At 40.7% G+C, this 13,686-nt stretch overlaps 1 protein-coding gene across 2 annotated transcripts; it reads right to left on the minus strand.

The window, feature by feature from the left end:
* Positions 1-68: 68 nt before the first annotated feature.
* Positions 69-13,399, minus strand: slx4 (SLX4 structure-specific endonuclease subunit homolog). 2 transcript variants are annotated; one of them, XM_079592316.1, is made up of 14 exons: positions 13,238-13,399; positions 12,550-12,981; positions 11,605-11,770; positions 11,279-11,506; positions 10,185-10,417; positions 9,816-10,108; positions 8,944-9,172; positions 8,787-8,869; positions 8,535-8,681; positions 8,280-8,449; positions 5,783-8,169; positions 5,516-5,615; positions 4,723-4,998; positions 69-1,046 (listed from the first exon to the last, which is right to left on the minus strand). In XM_079592316.1, exons 2-14 carry the CDS (start codon positions 12,956-12,958, stop codon positions 662-664), a joined length of 5,106 nt encoding a protein of 1,701 aa, XP_079448442.1. In that variant the 5' UTR covers positions 12,959-12,981; positions 13,238-13,399; the 3' UTR covers positions 69-661. The 2 variants fall into 2 exon arrangements, with proteins under 2 accessions (XP_079448442.1, XP_079448441.1); XM_079592315.1 differs by having other exon boundaries at positions 13,126-13,362.
* Between the last annotated feature and the right edge of the window lie 287 nt (positions 13,400-13,686).

Here is a 13,686-nt window from a genome sequence, read left to right on the forward strand (position 1 = left end):
ATTATTTTTTTTCCACTGTTGGTTACAATCTGAAATCATGGGGTGAATTTTGGAAAGATATTTATGGGTCATATTTTAATAATTTTTATTCTTTTAATTTGTATTGTTTGCATTTTTTTATGATTTAGTACAAGTGGGAATTTTATTTATTTGATACAACAATGAACATTTTAATTTCTGCAAACATGTAGTTTAAAAAAATATTTACATAATGTCAAATTGAGTGTAATTAAATGTGCTTGTTTGTCATGAATTTTTTTTACAATATGACGCGCATATGAAATCTTGACTGTTTGTTTGAAGCACATTTTGGTTAATGAAATCTGTAAAACTGCTGGGTAAATTTTAATTATAACAGTTGAAATGAAATGATCATATAAAAACATGACACATTAAGAAATGTATTTTAATTACATTATCCAGACATTAAATTAAATTCATTTAAAAATAATATTTTCAATTCAATAATAGTAAAATAAAATAAAAAATATGAAGCTGATAAAAAAGGCATTATTTAAATCCTTTCACTGGAAGGCTTAAGACCATGAGTGTGTGTTAGATATTTATCAGCTACTTTTTTTCTTTGGAAAAGATGAACATTGTATTTGAACAATTTCTTCTGAAAATGAGGTAGTTTTACCACATTATTTAATTTCAGCCCTCATGCAACTCTTCCATTGGTCTTAGCTGTTTTTTTCCTCCCTCTTCCAGCTGCACTTCCATTAATTTTCGTTTTCCCACCTCGCTTCCTGCGGGAAGAAGCATTCTGGCCTTGTTTGGCCGTACTGAAAGTGATGCACTGGGAGTCCAGGAAGTCTAGTAGCTTAGCAGCACCTAACCTGATGCCTGCTGCTTTCAAGCTGGACCGCAGCTCCGCCAGGGAGAGAGGCTGGTACTGCAGCACTCGTCCGTACAGTTCTGGGTCGGATAGGATGAACTGACGAACTGCGAGGAGTTTGTCCTTCTCACGCACAACAGCCTGAGACGCTGTGATGCCCTCGCTGTCCGAGTCATCGTCTCCGGACACACACAGCTCTGGGTTCGACCTGGATAGAAGAAAAGGGTTGAGCAATATTTCTTTAGGCACTTTTCCACTGCATGCTACGGCTCGGTTTGCTTTTCCACTGCAGTTTAGTACCGCTTCAAAGTGGGTGGGATTATAGACTCATCATTACAGTAGCGCCGCCTCTACTACCGTGACATCATCGTAAATGTGACATAAACAAACATATCACAGGAGCATATCGATGTGATGGTGTTCTTGATTCTCGGCCTGTGGATGTTTTATCACGGTAAGACGAAGAAGTTTGGTGTCTCGTGTCGCAAATCCAATGACGCTAGTAGTGACATTTCTCTCTGACGAATCAGTGATATGCAGTGTTTACACGTTAAGTGAGCCGTACCATGCAGTGGAAAAGCACCATTCGTATTCATATTGGGTCTCATTCATGAAACACGAGCAGAAGAATTTTTTTGTGTAAATCGTGTGTAAAGTGGTTCTGGCGTAAATTTTCAGATTCATTCATTCGAATTTTCCAAATGTTAGTTGGTACGAAAGAAATCTACACCTGCTCCCGGCCACGCGTAAATAGTGCGTTTAACATCCGAACGTTTTGCTCATTAATAAGGCTGCATTTTAATTCACCTAATCGGGTACATATTTACACAGCATTTTGAAAAAAATATTATATATAGTAATTACATAAGGTTTTTCTTTTTACTTTTATTATGAGAGCCAGTAATATTAGCATCTGCAAACGGAACACTTTAATCAAATAATTAATTGCTTTCAATAGGGATGGGCTATATTTTTTCGAAGTGAACCAATTCGTTTTTTGCAGTCACGCTTCATGTCAAACCATTTTCTTTTCACTCCTGGGACTGTTCGATTAACAGATGAAACTCCATTGTAATATGCTGCTAAGCTTCCTTTTTTTTAGGACCTGATACACCTATGTACGCTTGAAAATAAAATGTGGCGTTTTTAACTTCTGATAATAAAATATTATCTATTTCTTTTTCATTCGCTTTTGAGAAGACATGTTGAAATCCTTCGTTTGGTGTCATAATATGATGCCCATATTTAGTTGTCAGTCGGATTTAATGGGCGGGATTTATGGTAATTGAGAATGAGCGTGCACGTGCGTCCCATTTACGACTGATTGGAATTCATTAACACACACACACATTTCAATATCACATCTGACGTTTACAAAATATTTGTGAATCAGGAGAAGAGTTTTCGGGAAGGTCTCTTTACGCGCAGATCAATCACATATTTACTCGTATATTTATGAATGTTTCATGAATGAGACCCATTGTGTGTATAGCAGGGATGGATTATCACACAAGCTACCGATCATGTGCCCAGGGCACTAGACCAGAGGGGGGCCACATACAAGCTGCGGGGGGCTTTGTCCACCCTCCCCCACCTTTAGACAGGCCCGTGCCCAGGACACGACCGCGTCATAATCCGTCCCTGGTATATAGCCGTATAGGAGCTGTACTATGGAGTCAAAATAGGGCCATATATATCCGCAAAATAAAACAATGTTTCGCAAAAAAAAAAAATGTTTTGCAAAAAAAAAAAATGTTTTGCAAATAAAAATAGAGTATTGAGGAAAAAAAATGTTTTTTTTGCAAGTAAAATAAAATAATTGCAAAAGAAAAGTTAACCACTGAGAGAAAAAATAAAGTTTAGCAAAGTAAAACTTCAGCAGCATTGACTGCAACACATATTTCCCTTTGCGCCGCTCCTTTAAATCCGCGTTTCTGTCATCCGTGCCTCTGCGGTGCACGCTTTCCTTTGCGCTTCCTTTTTTCTTTGCGCCTCGCTTTGTGTCCCTGATTTGACGTGGGGGGTGGGGTCAAGAGGTTGGGGTGTGTACAAGGGACGAAGGCGCGTCCTTCTCGCCTACGTCATCAGCGCGAGCCCCAGACCGAGTGGATCGATCGAAATGGCGGATGGGTGATGGATCACAGGTATGTATTATTGATAGCTTTCTTATTATTATTATTAGAATCCTATATTATTAATAACAGATACTGCTAAATACCACCCTCTAGCCGGTCTGAAGTATCTGTTATTAATAATATAGGAGTCTAATAATAAGAAAGCTATCAATAATACATACCTGTGATCCATCACCCGCATGTCTCTGCTCCGTAGAGTTGTGACGTTCGCGAACGAACCGATTCTTTTGAACGGCTCATAAACATGAACGATGGGAGCCGAGTCGCGGCTGGAGGGGAGCCGTTCTTTGTCGTTCTTTTTTTCCTATGCGTGTTTCACACAGATGCACACAAAGGCTGTGTTTACACTTGGCATTAACATGCGATCACCATGATCTGATCAAGCAGATCGGATCATTAGCCAATCAGGACACCGTGCGTTTACATTTGTTCATATTAACAAATGTATCTGGATAACTGATCGGATTTCTGTTTCCTGCATAATATTTAAATTATGTCTGTAGCACGACACCAATAAGATAATACAAATTAAGCAATGTCCCAATTGCTTTCACTCACTCACTTTACTTTCCTGTGCAATCTCCATCCTTAAATCAAATTACGTTTTTTGAATGAAGGAATTTCCAGAGTTGATCATACATAACCATATAAGTTACATCATCGATCATCGGGTGATGTCCTATTTGCAAAGTTTACAGTAGTAATAGTGGATTGTATGTAGACATTTCCATTTTATTTATTCTAATTTCATCTACAGTATATATTTAAAACTTTAAATATTTTTTGTTTTTTATCAAAATGTTCTTGTGTGGAAGTGTTTGTAGTAAAAGCTGTTTTGCACAGAAATTCATTGCAGCCGGCTTTGTTTTTGATGTTTATTTGTGAGTAACGTTAGGTATTGTATGAATAACATAAGTCAACATAGCTTTACACATACACACACTTTGTACTAAAGGTAAATCCAAAATAGTGATGTCACTTCCTAAGCAGAGGGATGTTGTGCAATGGAATATAGTCCACACATGACAAATGAGGTAATAATCAATATTTCAGAATAATTCAACTATTGGTGTGTGATATCTGAGTTTTAATTATTTGACTACAAATCTCACCTCATCATTCCTCCCAGTGAGGATAAACTAAGATGCTCCCAAGCTGGCTTCTTAAAACTGACTAAATATTTAAAAAGAGCCAAAAGAGCCGTTCTTTTGAACGGCTCTTTGAAAGGAACGGATCCCCTCAAAGAGCCATAAATCCCATCACTACTGCTCCACCATTTCGATCGATCCACTCGGTCTGGGGCTCGCGCTGATGACGTAGGCGAGAAGGACGCGCCTTCGTCCCTTGTACACACCCCAACCTCTTGACCCCACCCCCCACGTCAAATCAGGGACACAAAGCGAGGCGCAAAGAAAAAGGAAGCGCAAAGGAAAGCGTGCACCGCAGAGGCACGGATGACAGAAACGCGGATTTAAAGGAGCGGCGCAAAGGGAAATATGTGTTGCAGTCAATGCTGCTGAAGTTTTACTTTGCTAAACTTTATTTTTTCTCTCAGTGGTTAACTTTTCTTTTGCAATTATTTTATTTTACTTGCAAAAAAGCATTTTTTTTCTCAATACTCTATTTTTATTTGCAAAACATTTTTTTTTTTTGCAAAACATTTTTTTTTTTTCAAAACATTTTTTTTTTTTGCGAAACATTGATTTATTTTGCAGATATATATGGCCCTATTTTGACTCCATACTGTACCTCTCGGACTCCGCAGTCGAGGACGTGTTTGAGTTTTGAGAGGCTGATAAAAACTCATCTTCTTCACTCTGCGGTAGTTTCATAGGGGAGACAGCAGGGGGCGCTGTAGGTTGCTTAAAGGAGAGCGGCACAGACTGGGAGGTGCAGGCATTCGGGGGGCGTTGGGGTCCAGAGGTCTCCTCCTCAGACTCGGAGCTCTGCAGCTGGTGGGTGTACTGATGGATCTCTTTCAGCTTCAGAACCATCTGTTTCTTGGGCAGCGGACGCACACCAAACCTAGACAAAAAAACATTATGCATCTCTGTGTTTTTGAGCATTTTTTGCTTTGGCTATGTGAGGGCAAAGTTACACAACATCTGCATTTTATTCTCATTTGAAAGTTGAATATTTGAATACTTTAAAAACACTATTCTTCGATGTACATAATGTTGATTTGGTTTCATAACGTGGCTACCACTGTCAATCAAGAAATGTCAAGTAAGAAAGAGTGTTTGTTTATACATTACAAAACAATAAACACACCCTATTCAAAATTAAGACAAAGTAAAAAATAATAATGTCCATAGCTTCTGTGATGAACTCTGATGAATTAAAACACCCGGAGGGGAACTGACTAAAAATGATCCTGGGACCAGCTAGTTAAAAGTCAATCCTAAAAGTTCATAACGTTAGTTCTGAAAATAAAAAGTTGCAGTATAATGTATTCCACTTGGTTTGATATTTTGCTGACTATTGCAATGACATGAATACATTTTTAAGTGTGACAGTGTCTAAATATTATTTTTCTGCTCACCTATTGAGTTTGTTTTTGAGATCAGGTGTGTCCATATCGGAGTAGCCTGGCATGGGAGTGATGGGTACCAGTGGTCCTTTATTCCTCTTTCTGCAAGCAACTGCGCAGAGAGTTAAGTGATTTTAAGAAGGTTTTCTAAAACAAACAAATCTTACAGGGCTTTCTGAATGCATAATTAACAGATCTATGCAGCCATGTCAGAAAACATTAGAGCCCCCGGGAAACATAATTAACATGGTAAAAAGAGAAGAGGACAACATGTTTTACCTGGAGTCTTAAGTTCAGCAACTCTCTTGGCAGAGGGAGCTTCCAGTCTCTGAGAAAGAGGAAGGGGAGCGTTCTCTTCCTCCTCCCAATCATCCCACATGTCAGGGTCAGGTAGGCTGTGATTGAACGGACCTGGACTTGGATCAGGAGTTTTGTTATAAGCTCCAGATGCAAGAGGAGACGTGACGTGTAGACCTGTCGTTTGTCCCTTACCCTCGAGTCCAGGTGAACTAACTGTGCCTTCACTGCTATCAAGTCTTAGACTAAAATGGGGCTTCTGGATTGAAACCCCTCCATCCAAGCCCCAGGAGTCGTCAAACGCTATAGGAGGCTCATCCATGTCACAGAATGAGTTTCCTGCAATATCCACCACGTCTTCAACACTTTGATTGGGATGCTCTTCTCCCACTCTTCTTCCAAACTCATCCGTGTCACAGAATGAGTTTCCCGCAATATCCACCATTTCTTCAACACTTTGATTGGGAAGATCTTCTCCCACTTCCATTTGCTCCATCCCATCGTTCTCGCGCTCTCTCAATCCTTCAGGATGACTGTTACTCAGAGAGTTTGGGGATGGACTGGAGCACTCATGCTGAAGAGGGCTACTCTGCTTCTTCTCAGGTGTTTTACTAGGGGAAGGAAAACTCAGTTGTAGAGACACTAGGCCAACTTTCCCCTCACAGTCACCATCCATAGGGGAGCCAAATGGGATCTGACGTTGTAAAGAAGAGTCTGAATGGAGAGGAGTGCTGCTTGAGAGCTGTGGGACACCCTGGGTTTGTCGTCCCATGATGGCAGTGTGGAAGCCATCAGAAGCCCTTGTAGAAGGGACCTGAGACAGTCTTAGAACTTGAAGTGGTCTCTGGTAACCTGGTGAGCGACCCGTATCAGTGCTAAGACGTTCTTTAGAGAGAGTCTGATCTGATTTTAACAGTTTGGACAAGGGAACCGGCTCCTCTTTAATGCAGTTGCTGCTTAAAGAAGCAAAGCTAGTAGGTTTCAAACTGTCAGAGACCGAGGAAGAGGAAGAAGAGGACGATGCAGAGCAAGATTTGGGGAAGAGTTGGGTTCGGCGCATGCTAACGCAGGTCTGGGTAGAGCTACAGCGTGTGGATGCTACCGGAGTGGCTGGAATCAGCCAGGAAACCTCAGCAGAGCCATCAAACACACTTTCATTTGCATCCCCAGGACTATAGTGCTCTGTTCGGTCAGACTTGGCTTCTGTATCAGTCGTCACCTGCTTGGAAGCATTTACCTGTTTTCCGGCATGGCCTTGGGATCCAGATTCTTTGAAACTGTTGCTTGTGGACGGTTCTGAGGGAGATTTGAAAGGAGACAGAGGGGACAAACCACATTTAGTAGTAGCTGCATTGTCACCATCCACATCCTCACCGGAATCATCTGAGAGCACAATTAGCTCAACCTCTTTGCTTTGTGATTTTGGAGGGGAAGGAGGGTCTTCTTTTCCCTGGCATCTTGAATTGTCTTTTCTTAGGGGAGACTTGCCTTTATCTACTGTATCTCCACCCTTATGTGGAACAGGAGACACGCCAGGCATGGGAAAGGAAGTCTCACCTGACACACCTGAGCTCAGCGGAGGGCTTATGGACAGGTCAATCACCTCACTGACACATGTAGGGCGAAATGGGGCAGGTGTGTTTTGCTGTAGCGTGCGTGATGACTTGTATTGTTGTTGCTGAGAGCATGATGCTGGCGTCTGTGACGGTTCCATGTATTCGCCTATAGACTGGGAGAATAAACGGTCGTAACTCTTGTCTTGACTGGCATCTGGGTCTCTGTTTTCATTTATGCCCTCATCAAATTCTGGAATCAAACTAACTCTCTCAGTCTCTGGGCTAGGCTTTTTAAGGGTTTCTGTTGGACTTGTTACTATGGCAGCCTCTGTCCCATCCACGCCTTGTTTGTTACTATGGTAACTGCCAGCAGACTTCTCTAAGAGGGATTCTGTCTCATTTTTCTCTATCCCTTCATCCTTTTCATTTTCGAGGGACGCATTTGCATGTCCCTCCTCTTCCTCGGTCTCTGTCGTAGTCTCCATCTTCCTTTGCGTCGCTGCAAACTCATAGATCTCGTCAAGCTCTTCCTCATCCACCTGGTCCTCTTTCTCTCCATCTCCTCTCTCTCTCTCCTCTTCCATATTTCCTTCCTCTCCACCAGTCTCTTTAAAATCATCCTCTTCTTCACTGTCCTCATGCTGCCACATTGATTGGAGGAGCTCCAAGAAGTTGCTTTCTGCCAAGTTCTGGTCTTCTTGGTCCCTGAGATGAGGCTCAGGCGCTGAAAACATTTCAGATTCTCCTCTTGGGTTTTCCTCCACACTTCCGGAATATTCCTCACACTGCTGTTGCAGCTCAGCCAAACCAAACCTGAAACACAACACAGAGTTATTATCCACAATAAACCAACCCCTTTAATCTATTTATATACAGAAATAATTGTAATATTTGAACCACACCATAAAAGTTATAATACTGACCTATCGGCAAGCTCCTGTACGTGTGGTAGCAGTGCATGTGTCAGAGGACAGTGGGCTGTGTAAAGATACTGCAGGAGGGCCAGTACTGCCTCCCCAAGCACGTCGCCCAACAACACCCTCTGAGCAACAGGCATACCCTCCTCCTGAACACCAAACCCTGAGTCGTGAACCTACAAACACAAGGTAACAGCTTGGTTATTCATCTGCACTTCTTAATGGTTAACGATTGTGGCGTCAGTGTAACGATGCACTAACTATGTTGGCCAGCAGGGGGCATCGCGTGTACAGCATAAACGAGTGCGTGAAGAAGACGTCCCCACTGTCCACCTGTAACTGCACATCACTGAGTTGAGGGTTGTTGACCATACTGCTCAGATCTGATGATAGCTTTGAAACGTACACCTGAAAGACAACAACGGACATAGAAAAGTACTCCAGAACATTTAATATTGAGCTAAACATCATAGAGTACAGTAATAGGAAGATAAAATTGAAGGAAATTCTTACTGAGGCTGTTTTGGGTGTCTTTTTGTCATTTGTCTCTAGAACAAACCCACTTGAGGGAAGTTCATTCGTGGCATCGTCTTTATCTAAAGAACAGGGGACAGTGTGAGCCGAGTGTAATAAAAAAGGAGTCTTTTTGTTTCACAAATACCAGTATTACCTGATTTGTCCCCTGTGGCTGTGTACTGGGTGAGGGTCATGCCTTCCTCTGCAAGCTCCATCAGGTCCTGCAGAGCCTGGGTGCCTGGTGTACCCGAACAGGCAGTGAGAGGACAGGTTGTCCTGTGCTGTGCTGGGCTCTGATCCGAAGGCTTTTCCTGGAACAAATCGGCGGTCACAGCAGGAGGTTTCTTGACTGGAGTTACTTCAAGAGACTTGACTTTTCCCCTCTGAAGCAGTAATATAAAGAAACGTTAAGCAACAGCATCCACAACTTCTTTAACAAACAAAATATTCAGTGAGAAATAATGTAGAACGTGATTTTATCCATTGGGATTTGAATGTAAAATGAAAATGATGGCAAGAAATGTAACAATCACTACATTGTAACAAGTCCCTATTCAAAATTCCTAACAAATGATATGTACAACATTTCATAATGCAGTAATGTTGGTTCATGTTTTTAATAAATGATTATTATTATTATTTTATTTTTTTACAGTTAACATGTTTAAGAAATGCATTTAAAATATTTATAGAATTTTTTCATGAACCTTTTTTTTCTTTGACAGAATTAGACAGGGAATTTTAAGTAAATTTTCCAGTAAAAATATTAATTAATACTCTAGCTGTCACAGAGTTATACTTTTAAAGTATAACTAAAGCTATTATTGTAAATTATAATTATATATATTTGTTGTACTAAAACATAAATTCTAAGATTTACATAGTTTATATATTCATGTTTATAAATAATGTAGTTTATATAGTTACGTCATTTTGATAAAAAATACACCTTCTTTATGAACAAACATTTTTTTTGGAATAATGCACACTAAAAAATTGGGGAATCTCTTAAAGTAAATGTCTCACCTCCGGTGCAACCCATGGCTGTATGAAGTTGCTTAGTTCAGATGTGTAAAACTCTGAAACCGAGTCTGGTCCTCCTCCGTGAAGAGCACTTTTGTCCCAGAGGGGGGCGTGAGGATGGAGAGGGAGTGCGGAGGGGGATAGGGTGGGTGTTGGTGGAGAGGGGGGTCTGGAAAGGAGCAGGAGAGATGAAACCCGCTCCTGTCGGCGATTCAGTGCTGTCTGAGGGTCCTGAATGAGGAGTAGTGGAGGGTGGACAGGAGATGCTCCCTTCCTTCTCTTTCCACGGCCCTTACCTGAAAGAGAACATGAATGATATTTTGTGTGTAGTAATCCATTTTACTGATTTAACTGATAAAAAAGGGAGTTTACCTGCACCAGGTCTCCACTGTAAGACAGGAGCCGCCGTTGCTGGAGGGCTGGAGAGCTGAGCCAGTATTTCTCTTTCTACCACCATCTCTTGCTCCTTTTCCATTTCCTGCTCTAGTAGAGAGCGGGACAGAGCCAGCGCCATCCTGGTGTCCTCGTCCAACTTCTGGGCTTTCCTCCTGGTTCTCTTTTTCACAGGCACACCATCCCTCCTTGTTGTGCTACCTACTTGTTGTCTGAAGAACATAGAACATGTAATTCAATATGTATTTTTACAAGATCTCCTGGGGACAATTTTTTTGGGGTGGGGCCGAAAGCCGCGGGTGTGGAGCGAGGATAGTGGAGTGAACACATCGCTCTCGAGTCCCATGGAGGAGCTCTGGAAGGATAAAAGGAGGAGCAACAACAACAAAGGGCGAGAGAGGACCAGGCCTGGGACATTTTAAAGGAACACTCCACTTTTTTTGGAAATAGGCTCATTTTCCAACTCCCCTAGAGTTAAACAGTTGAGTTTTACCGTTTTCAAATCCATTAAGCCAATCTCTGGGTCTGGCGGTAGCACTTTTAGCATAGCTTAGCATAGATCATTGAATCTGATAGATCGTTAGCATCTCTCTCTCAAAAAAAAAACCCCAAAGAGTTTACATATTTAAAACTTGACTCTTCTGTATTTACATCGTGTACTAAGACTGAAAGAAAATGAAAAGTTGCGATTTTCTAGGCCAATATGAGTAGGAACTATACTCTCATTCCTGCGTAATAATCAAGGAACTGCTGCCGTACCTGCAGCGCATTGATATGCAGGAATGAGAGTATAGAAAAATTAATTTTGTGTCTATAAATATAATATACTTTTTATTTGTTTTACTTTTATTTTATTAATTTAATTTACTGTTTTGGCCATGATAAGTTTTATTTTAAATCTAATGGGATTTTTAAATATTATACCATTATGTTTTCAAATTACTGTGATTTTTTTTGCATTGCAGTAATAAAAGGTGAGGGTAAAATTGTGCACAAATGTCATGAAAATGTCACAATGAAAAAAAAGAAAAAAGAATTAAGTCAAAAAGTGTTAAGTCAAAAAGCTGACTTACGATTGGTCGGAGGAGTTGTGGCTCACTGTCTCAGCAGCTTGTCTCCTCAGAGCCTGGAGAAGATCATTGGGCTTCACACCCATATCAGTCGAGCAGCGCTTTAGGTGGACAGACCGGCTTTTTTCTGATTTAAAACTCTTTCCGCAAATGGGACACTCTGGGACCCTCGGCCTAGGGTGTGAATGATGGGATGCCGAGGGAGTGCTGCTTTCACTGGCATCCAGACATCTGCAGAGCGGGAGAAAGAGGCAGAAAGGTGAAGCTCACATTTGTGAAACAGATAAGAATGATGCCACATAATCTAGTGTATGCTGAGGGTAATGCACCTGTTGATGTGCTGAGTGCGTAGCGGGGGACTCATGCTCGACAGATCTTTCTGACAGAGCTGGCAGAAGAACAATCCTGCCTCTTCCACGTTCCCAGCAGCCCGAGCCTCGCGATCCATCTCCTGCTGAAGCTGAAGAGCCAGGGCTTCATCTCCGCTAACATCTTCTGTAGGAAAACATGCACATACACTTTGATCAATGGAAGTCATTTTTGCTAATGACCACGTTAAAAAATGTCAAGCCATAAAAACAAATTCTGTTTTACAATTTAAACAATGTTTTTTCGAATTGTGTCATTTTTGGTTGAAAGTCATAAAGCAATTACCGGTAGTCATGTTTTGCACCATATGCCACACAATTTTTACAGTAGAAGTATGAATTTATAGCTGTTATGAACTAATTAATTGTAAAATGTGAATCTGACTCTGGACTGGAGCCGTGCCAATTCAAGTGTGAAAATTATTCTTCATGCTCCTCCTCCCAACCATTCCTTCACAATTTGAGCTGATGAATCTTGACACTGTCATCCTGAAATATGGCCATGATGTTTCTTCATACATGGTTGTTTAAGAAATGAAAAGCTACACACACTCCATCAGTTAGGGTTAGAAGAACTGTTGCCAAACATATAACATGCTAGAAACATCACAATCACTGCAATAAAGATCCAATTACAGACTCTTAAGCATTTGCCTATTAAAAGCCAAACAGCGACTTTTTGGGGGGCAGGAAGTGTATGCATGTGTGAATATATATATATATATATATATATATATATATATGCAAAGCAAAAATACCTTATTGCTGAGCTGAGGTAAAACATACAGAAATTATCTAGTTATTAACTAACCTCTAACTTCATACCTCAGGCTTGTGATGACTTAATATGATGTGAATAGGCTTGGGAGGGTGAATCCATGGATCTGTAAAGATTCGACACCATACCTGTGTGCTGGATCCCGACAGTGGTGGGACAGTTTCCCTCAGACTCTGTGGCTGTGGGTTGGTTGGTCTCAGCATGTAGGAGTCTCTCTGGACTGGCTCTCTTAAACTGTTGCATTCTGCGGATCACGGCATCTTTGACCTTCCCCGTGGCAGATCCATCAGGGACAGGCTGGGAAGCATCGCCAGATACTACAGCCTGTTGAGTCCTGTTGATGTTACTCTTTATTTCAGTCTTAGCAGCATCCTTAGTCTTCTTTCTCCTCTTAGGGGGGTTTCTTCCAGAAGAAGGGGAGGATGGCTCCTCATCCTTGGCTGCTGATCTTTTCTCATCTCCAGATCCTCCTTTCCTCCTCACTCTTTTAAGGAGACGAGAGCAGAGGTCGGTGAAGTCCTGATCCGAGTCGTCCATGATGAGCCAATCACACACATGATCTGTCACATCAGTTGTTATATGCATTATTAAACATCATTTGAATCTTTATATTGTGGATGAAATGCATGAAGCTATATCAAGACTCTCCGTTTTTAAGAACTTTGGTTTTAAAAAAGTACACGAAAGAGATGCATCATATTTACCTTTGTTTACATTTTACTTTGCCACTATTCCAGACTAGTTAATATCGGTTAACGTACTTTTACCACGATTCATTTCATAACAACTTAAATACAGACCGTTGGCAAGACGTACTTCATTTTATGTCTTTAATACAGATGATTTTATGTCGTAAAACGACAATTTTCTTGTAAATTGTGCTGCAGAGGTCTGTGTTGTTCAAAATACTGTCCAGCAAACCGCCGCCGTCTACTTCCGGTGACGTGCAGTGCGCGGTGACGTAGTGACTGCGTCGATTGCGAAACAATCATGTGATTTTATTTAATTTATTTTTTGTTTATTATTATTTGTATTTATTTATTTTTATATATGTTAAGCTTTATATATACTTGATATAATTTAATTCATGTAGAAGTTCTATGTGTTCTGTTCTTTATATTTGATTGTTATTTGATATTTCAATAAAAAAAAAAAAAATCATGTGATGTTATAACCATAAAACTTACGAAAGTGTGAAATTGTTAAAAAGATGGTAAATCACACTAAATATGGAAAATAACTATTTAATTGATCATATATTACAG

This window comes from Phoxinus phoxinus (genome assembly GCF_949152265.1).
Source record: "Phoxinus phoxinus genome assembly, chromosome: 20".
In the NCBI taxonomy this organism is placed as follows: Eukaryota; Metazoa; Chordata; class Actinopteri; order Cypriniformes; family Leuciscidae; genus Phoxinus; species Phoxinus phoxinus.

Coding starts and splice junctions, on each gene's coding strand:
- slx4 (XM_079592316.1), bottom strand. CDS start 12,958: ATGGACGACTCGGATCAGGACTTCACCGACCTCTGCTCTCGTCTCCTT. Junction 9,173..9,815: donor AGCCATGGGTTGCACCGGAG/GTGAGACATTTA, acceptor TTACTGCTTCAG/AGGGGAAAAGTCAAGTCTCT. Junction 8,170..8,279: donor GTACAGGAGCTTGCCGATAG/GTCAGTATTATA, acceptor GTTGTGTTTCAG/GTTTGGTTTGGCTGAGCTGC.